At 34.3% G+C, this 8,565-nt stretch overlaps 1 protein-coding gene across 1 annotated transcript; it reads right to left on the bottom strand.

Moving 5' to 3' along the window:
- Window positions 1-2,524: 2,524 nt before the first annotated feature.
- On the bottom strand, window positions 2,525-5,923 carry LOC109243709 (cysteine-rich and transmembrane domain-containing protein A-like). The gene is made up of 3 exons (XM_019410684.1): window positions 5,774-5,923; window positions 5,300-5,468; window positions 2,525-2,839 (listed from the first exon to the last, which is right to left on the bottom strand). Exons 1-3 carry the CDS (start codon window positions 5,892-5,894, stop codon window positions 2,782-2,784), a joined length of 348 nt encoding a protein of 115 aa, XP_019266229.1. The 5' UTR covers window positions 5,895-5,923; the 3' UTR covers window positions 2,525-2,781.
- Between the last annotated feature and the right edge of the window lie 2,642 nt (window positions 5,924-8,565).

The raw sequence follows: 8,565 nt of genomic DNA, 5'->3' as shown, positions 1-8,565 counted from the left end.
TGGTAGGCACTGATAAATTTGCACCAAGAGCTGTGAGGTCAGTTCTATTGGGTTATGCTACACATCAAAAGGGGTATAGGTTGTTGGACTTAGAGAATAGAGTATTTTTCATCAGCAGAGATATGGTGTTCTATGAAGACATGTTTCCTTTTTAGGGAGCTGAGAACACATCCAACCCCATTTTCTTAGACATGTGTCCAGTGCCTAGGGAGGATCTCAATGAAGAGCCAATGGTAATGGACTGTTCAGATACAGATGGTAGCACAACTACTGTTCTGAGCCCTTCAAATGTAGTTTCTGTTCCTATAACTGAACAAGACATTCCTTCTGCAGCTGTTTATGATGATCTTCAACCTAATCCTCCTACTGTCCCAGGTGGTTCTTCTGAGGTTCCCAATAATGTGGGATTAAGAAAGTCAACCAGGGTGTCCAAACCTTCTATATGGCTCAAAGATTATGTTAGACCAGACAAGACAGGTTCTGTTGGTTGTTGCAAATATCCTATCTCAGAGGTCATTGGATATGATATGATTTCCTCAAAATATCAGAGTTATTTGGCTAGTTTCTCTGTTGAGGTGGAACCTGCCACATATTCTGAAGCTATCAAGGATAAAAGGTGGGTGGAGGCAATGCAGGTAGAGATTAAAGCCTTGGAAGACAACAAAACTTGGACATTGGTTCCTTTACCTCAAGGACAGAAGGCTATAGGATGCAGATGGGTTTATAAAATCAAATACAAGGCGACAGGAGAAGTAGAAAGATTCAAGGCTCGTTTAGTAGCCAAAGGGTATAATCAGAGAGAAGGACTGGATTATCAAGAGACCTTTTCACCTGTGGTGAAAATGGTCACTGTTAGAAGTGTTCTAGCTCTTGCAGTATCAAGGCATTGGTTCATCCATCAAATGGATATTTATAATTCCTTCTTGCAAGGTGATCTCACTGAAGAAGTATATATGACCATTCCTCAAGGTTTCCATGGTTCACACAACAAGTCAACAGTTTGCAGGTTAATGAAGTCTCTCTATGGACTCAAACAGGCATCCAGACAATGGAATATCAAATTGACTTCAGCTCTAAAGGATGCTGGTTTTCAACAAAGCCATCTGGATTATTCTCTTTTCATCAAGATGACAACAGCTCACATAGTTATTGTGTTAGTCTATGTTGATGATCTACTTATTACTGGAGATAATCCTGCATTACTTCAACAAACTAAAGATGTACTACAGTCTTCTTTCAAAATCAAGGACCTAGGAGAACTCAAATACTTCCTAGGCCTAGAATTTGCCAGAAGGAGTGATGGAATACTGATGCATCAACGAAAATATGCATTGGAGCTTAATTCTGAATTAGGACTCTCAGGTGCAAAGCCTGTGGGATGTCCTATGGAGCCTAATCTAAAGCTTACCACTTCTGAATTTGACGACTATGTAGGACAATCCGATGATGTATTGTTGACTGATCCTGGACCCTATCAGAGATTGTTAGGCAAATTGCTCTACTTGACCATCACGAGGCCTGACATTTCTTTTGTTGTCCAAAGTCTTAGCTAGTTCATGCATAGTCCCAAAGTTTCACACATGGAAGCAGCACTTAAGGTGGTGAGATATATCAAAACAAGTCTAGGTCTAGGAGTGTTTCTGGGGGCGAGGTGTTCTGAATCATTATCAGCATATTGTGATGCTGATTGGGCTGCATGCCCCAATACACGCAAGTCAGTCACTGGTTATTTTGTCAATCTTGGTAATTCTCTTATTTCTTGGAAATCAAAGAAGCAGACAACTATGTCTAGGAGTTCAGTTGAGGCTGAATATCGAAGCCTTGCCTCTACTGTTGCTGAGATTGTATGGATTCTAGGCCTATTCAAAGAGCTGGGAATTGAGCATAAGTCTCTTGTACCAGTTTTTTTGTGACAGCAAATCAGCTCTTGCAATTGCTGCCAATCCAGTTTTCCATGAGCGCACAAAGCATATTGACATTGATTGTCATTTCATCCGTGAAAAGATTCAACACGGCCTCATCATTACTCATTACTGTGCTACACAAGAACAGGCAGCTGATCTCCTTACCAAAGGACAGAGTAGACCACAACATACATATTTGCTATCCAAGCTAGGACTTCTGAACATTTTTCCCAGTCCTAGCTTTAGGGGGGATGTTGAGAATATAACTACAGTTAGTAGTAGTTAACCGTAGCTAGTTAAGTTAATTAGGTGGTAGTTAGTTGTGTAGCTGGGTCCCACTAGTTAGTTAAATACAGCTTAGCCTAGCATTACACTGTATAGTTGTCATCTTCATTTCTCTGCAATTGAAAGAACAGAGTTCTTCCTCTTCTCAAAATTTCTCTCTCTAAATTTCTCTCTTCGTGACCTTTGATTCTAGTTGCATGCCATTGATAAGTTCATCACTTCCGCTACGCATGTTTTAACAATTGGTAACAAGAATTCAGCTCAATGATATTTATGTGATATACCACATAAGAGACAGCATACAAATCTTACTCTCTCCTTTAGAAACGCAGACGGATAAAAATGGAACATTTAAAAATAGAATATCACATCATCCAGCTAAAAAATATAATTATTATTTGTAATATAAGTAGCTGGCATTTGCCCTTCCATAATGCCTCCAACAATACATAACTAAAATCAAGAAAACCCACACATATAGTCTGCAGTTCAAAGTCCATTAATTAGGAACATTATTATTTATCATCACCATCTTAAATTTTGAGATTAAAAGCCATCAAATAGTAAAAGTTTGACAGGCAAATCCAACCAACTAGAAACAGCAGCAGCAGCACTCTTCCAAAATACAGCAACAACAAAGAGCAGCCAAACTGTAAAAAGCAATCAGCACTAGGTAAATAAATATAGTTTAACTTCTATACATCGATAATGTAAAATAAATATACTAATAGATCATTCGATGGATAATTGCAAGTAGCTTTTCTATATAAGTGCAACTATTAGCCTGAAAAATAAGACAGCTAATATTATAGTAAAATCCAAATAAATACATTTCTTTGAAGATCCATCTTTAATTTTTTTTTCCACTTGACTATTTCATAGTTATATGATTAAATTATGATCTTATTTATCACTTAAATTCGTTCACATCATTGGTCAAAAACATTGAATTTTACAATGTACCACTTTATTTAGGCGAAATACATAAAGGGCCACTTTAAGTTGTCACCAACGATCAGCTGAACACCCCCAGTTCCCAGATGTCCAACTAGACACATTACCGAATATATATGTGTGTCATTTAGACACCTTCGTTCAACAGATCACATAAGTGAAATGCAATCGCTGATTACGTGGTAAATGAACCAATAAGATAGTAACATGTGTAATGCTGAATTAAAATGGTAAACAATAATTTAAAAAAAAATTCAATAAAATAAAAAATAAAAACAAAAGAAAAAGACAAACCCACCTTCAGCCCAAACAGACCAATTGCAATTCCCGATCCCCCATTCCCTTTTCCTAAAACCATCATCCCTCCAAACAAACCTAAGTTTTTCCCGTCAAACCCTTTCACTTCCCACCTTCTTCTCCGAGACACCTTCTATCCAAAACCTATCCTATCCATATTCAGAAATTAAATCTAAAACCTTTTCTTAAAACTAATACAAATTTGAAAAAACATTGAATAGCCAAGCGAATAACCTAGCCACCCACGGACCTCGCCGAAAATTCTCATCTTGTGGCCTCTCTCGGCGGAAAAGCTCATCGCTGGAAAATTTTGAAAGATTCAATTGTATTGGAATCTTTAATTCTCTCTCTCTCTCTGTCATTTTCTTGATTATGAATTTGGACTTGTATCACTTTTCTTTCTCTAGTTTATTGTTTTCTTTTTGTCTGTAATTTTTTCCTTAAAATTATTGTTTGGCCGATTCAAGTAATTGGTTGTTGTTTATGTGCTTCAATTGGAAGGAAAGTATTGTTATCGGTAGTGGTTGAAGGGGCTGCTGGTTGAAGGGGCGTAGATGAAGCTGCCGTGAATGGTGGTCGGTAATGGAGGTGACTGTAAAGTGGAAAAGAAACAAAGAGAAAAAACATTTCTTTTTCAAAGAACACAAAAATAGGCTGAGAAAACGAGTTCACACGCTCAAAATTTTGGTAGCTATCACGCATATGCCACATCAGCTACATGTGTTTAAATGACACACATATATATCAAGTGGAAGTGTCTAGTTGGACATTTGGGAAGTTGAGGTGTTCAGCTAATCGTTTGTGACAACTTAAAGGAGCCCTTTATGTATTTCGACATTCTAGAAAATACCAGTGATATGTTTTGAGTTGTCTAACGGCATACTTTCTTCATGAAACTTTTAATACCCCTAAAAGATTCTGCGAATTTCCTGACCATTAATTCCAAGAGTGTTTACTTCAGATTTCAAATGTGTACTACTTCTTTTAACATTAAAGATTCTCTCAGATAAATCTCTAACATATAATATCTGTGGTTTTTTACCATAAAATTTACAATCATTTTCGTGTTTTCCATTTTTCCCAGTTTCGCAATTCTATTTTTGGCGAAGAACACACAATGCTAGTATTTCTTTGCTTCTTTTCTCTCGAAAATAAAAAAAAAATTATTCCTTTTTTATTTTTGTTTTTTTTGGTTTTGTGGGCACAAATAATGGAGCAGCCAGAAATGAGACATGTATTTTCTGGACATTCATATGGAAACATTAGCTAGGAAACTTCGGTGCTTTTTCATTTGTCTTAATCAAAATGTCATGTGCTAAAGTTATCTACCTAATTATACAATTATACTATCTAAGAAGAACTAACCAAAAAGTCAATTGATTCGAAAGATCAGTTAGAGCTTATCAAGATTTGATGAAAATATGCTTAGAATAAGATATAGAGTATATACATACCGAACAACGTTCTTGAATATCACAAAAAGATATATGAGTCTTACTAATACAACTATATTGTCCTCATCGTTCCGTTCTAATTTGCAAGTTACCCTTCCACTTGTATTACTTGAGGGTCATATTTATACATTTAACAAATAATTGGGCGGGGGCGCTTATTTAATTTATTGGACACATGAAGTATGGGCCCCAATTATTGGAAAATGTCAACGAAGAATTAAAGAGACCCAAAAAAAAAAAAAAAAAAAGGAGGGGGAGGGGGGATGAGAGACAAAAAATGTTCAAAGTTTAAATATATGTGTCGACAGTTTACCTCAAAAAACTGAAGAATGGATAACCTATTATAGGTTATGATGAAAAAACCCGAAAAATGGAGAGAGAGAGAGAGAGAGATGACATATATACCAGCCTTTGAGGAATGAGGAACATCCTTTATGCTGCTGGTGGTGATAGATATGGTGAGGAGGTGGTGGAGGAGCGTATTGATCATTGAAGTATCCTTGATAACTTGGCGGCGGAGGATAGCCCTGACCGTAGTACCCGCCGCTTGGTGGTGGAGGAGGTGCACCGTACCCTATATAACAATCAAAACTATATATGATTTTGTAGTAGGAAATATTAAAAGAGCCCTCGTATATAAAACTAGGGAGACTATATCCTAGCTAGTACGTACTCCATTCTTTTACATCTTCCTTGACAATTTTCTAACCTCTAAAGTATCTTAAAGTGTTTCACTTTTCACAAATGAAAAGGCCAATAACATGCTAGGAGAAATTAGTTACCCCATGAAATTTGTGATTTATTCCTCAATATTATCTTGATGTTCAAGAGAGGGAAAAAAACAGATAAATAGAAAAGGAATTGAGGATATTAACTTGCCTGGCGGAGGATACGAACTCATTGGTCTCAAATGGTACTTTGAGCACAGAAAGCAGCAGAACCAGGGACCAAAGTTAAAATAGTTAAGGATAGTTGCAACTAAAGTTGGAGAAACTAACATATAAGAGGGCTGAAAGTACTCCTAGGCACGTAAGAGTTTCTTAAATTCATTAAACTATACCTATTCATGATTCATTTAAGTTCCCATCTAGTGGACGTGGCACATTCAATTAATGAGTCCATTACTCAAATGGTCACTCAACTATCCCAAATTATCTTTTAAAGTCACTTTACTTTCGTTTGCAACAACAAAGTCACTGAACTATGCATATTGCACTCAGAAGCTCACTCAACTAGATTTTTCAAATTTTGGATTCCCAAACACTTATTTTACCCTCTAAATTATAAACATTTATCTTCTTTTTATTTTTTTAAAACTTTTTAATATTATGATTTCCCCTTTTAATTTATATTATGGACTTACCTATAGAATAAATAAATATTATTCATAAATTAAAAAAATAAAAAGTATTTAAGCATGTATAATGATGGAATAACAAAATAATGAGCATAGTAAAAAAAATTAATTAGAATAATTTGTTAGTAATAATAATGTTAGTATTAACAACAATACTTCAAAAATTTATTTACACAATTCAGAATGAAAGAAAATATAGATTGTAAATTATATATTCCATGCACGTAATATAAAATTAATTATTTAAATAAAGATATTTTTATAATATACATTATATATTCTTGAAAATTATGCTCAATTATATTTTTATTTTTACCAACTTTCCGGTGACACAAAGTTATGTCACCCGAAAGTAGGGGTACTATCTGTATAGGGTAAAATATGCTATGTTAAGTCGTGCATGGAATATATATAATATAATTGAGCATAACTTTCAAGAATATATAATGTATATTATAAAAATACTTTTATTTAAATAATTATTTTTATATTACGTGCATGAAATATATATTTTACAACCTTTATTTTCTTTCATTCTGANAAAACTGATTTTTCTCGTTCAGCCCTATGCTCCACAAATAAAAAGGTTTACGACTACTACTTTCACGAGCAATGGTAACAAGAGAAATAATAGAAAAAGAGTCATGTGAACACACATTAANTATATTACATGCATGGAATATATATTTACAACCTTTCTTTCCTTCTGAATTGTGTAAATAAATTTTGAATTTTTGTTGTTAATACTAAAATGATTATTACGAACAAATTGTTCTAATTAATTTTTTTACTTTGCTCATTATTTTGTTATTCCAACATTATAGATGCTTAAATACTTTTTTTTTAATTTTTAAATAATATTTATTTATTCTATTAGTAAGTGCATAATATAAATTAAAAAGGGTAAATCATAATATTGAAAAGTTAAAAAAAAATAAAAGAAGATAAATATTTATAATTTAGAGGGTAAAATAGGTATTTGACAATCCAAAATTTGGAAAATCTAGTTGAGTGACCTTCTGAGTGCAATAGGCATAGTACAGTGACTTTATTGTTACAAACGAAAGAAAAATGACTTTAGGAGATAATATGGGAAAGTTGAGTGAACATTTGAGTAATTGACTCTTTTTCTATGTAATTTTTTCTCTAGTTTTATCATATTTAGCTTCAATTAATGTGTGTTCACATGACTCTTTTTCTATTTTTTTTCTCTTGTTACCATTGCTCGTGAAAAACATATATATATATATGTTTTTCACGAGCAATGGTAACAAGAGAAATAATAGAAAAAGAGTCATGTGAACACACATTAATTGAAGCTAAATATGATAAAACTAGAGAAAAAATTACAAGTCTTGTGAAAGTAGTAGTCGTAAACCTTTTTATTTGTGGAGCATAGGGCTGAACGAGAAAAATCAGTTTTGCACCAAATCAGATAATACTTGACATATGTCATTCAAATAAATTTGGATTGGTTACCTCCTATAGCAAAAGTTGATACGTTATTTATTTTAAATAAATACCCTTTTAAAAAATTATATTCCATAGCTACCTTTTGATTTTTTATAGCCAAATATCTATTTAAGGTCACCTCTTACCTTTAAGCCATAATAAGCTTTGTATTATTTTTCTCTCATATCCCCTCAAATTTCTCCTATTCCCTACCCCATATCTATTCTCCCTCTCTTTCTCTCTATTCCCGATGCCTTCTCCTCCGCCGGACGCTGGAGCAATTGCCACTGTCACCGTTTCGACCGTGACCATTATTCATTGATTCCGCCGCCCTCAGCCTCCCAATCTCATTCTCTGACGCAACATATCGGATCAACAAAAATCTCCGTTATTTCTCCGGTAATTACGTGCTAATCGTCGGCAACCCGTATGTTTACCTTACGGAACTCAAAATATATGACCTTGAGTTTTCTGGTTTTCATCTTTATAAGATGTCTCAGGAAATTACACATAATTGAAGGACAAAATGCAATAAAGCGCAACTTGACGTAGGTCAAGGAGCTGTAGTGTTAGAGATTCAGAATATTCATCTTCGTTCTGGAAAGCTTTTCATTGTTAAACAATTTCATTGTGATATCTGATGGTAGTTATATTCCTTTTCTTTTTCTTCTTTTGGTGGTCTTCTCTTGAGGCAACGGTGACGGCGAGCGAGGACTGGATACTGATGTTGCTTCAACGAGACGACATTAGGGTTGTTCTTGAACAAAGACGACGGAGTTGGGGGCTAAGCAACTTGAATTTTGTGTTAATATATTTCAATGTATCTCGCTGTATTTCATTGTATTCATTGTCTTTTTTTTCA

This window comes from Nicotiana attenuata, unplaced genomic scaffold (genome assembly GCF_001879085.1).
Source record: "Nicotiana attenuata strain UT unplaced genomic scaffold, NIATTr2, whole genome shotgun sequence".
Taxonomy (NCBI): domain Eukaryota; kingdom Viridiplantae; phylum Streptophyta; class Magnoliopsida; order Solanales; family Solanaceae; genus Nicotiana; species Nicotiana attenuata.
This window is presented reverse-complemented; position numbering and strand designations above follow the sequence as displayed.

Bases quoted from the DNA above. Each gene is read 5' to 3' on its own strand.
- LOC109243709 (XM_019410684.1), bottom strand. From the start codon at position 5,894: ATGTTAGTTTCTCCAACTTTAGTTGCAACTATCCTTAACTATTTTAAC. The intron at 5,469-5,773 runs GCAAGTTAATAT...ATTGTTATATAG, and splicing joins GAGTTCGTATCCTCCGCCAG to GGTACGGTGCACCTCCTCCA. The intron at 2,840-5,299 runs GTATATATGTCA...TGCTTTTTACAG, and splicing joins TCCTCATTCCTCAAAGGCTG to TTTGGCTGCTCTTTGTTGTT.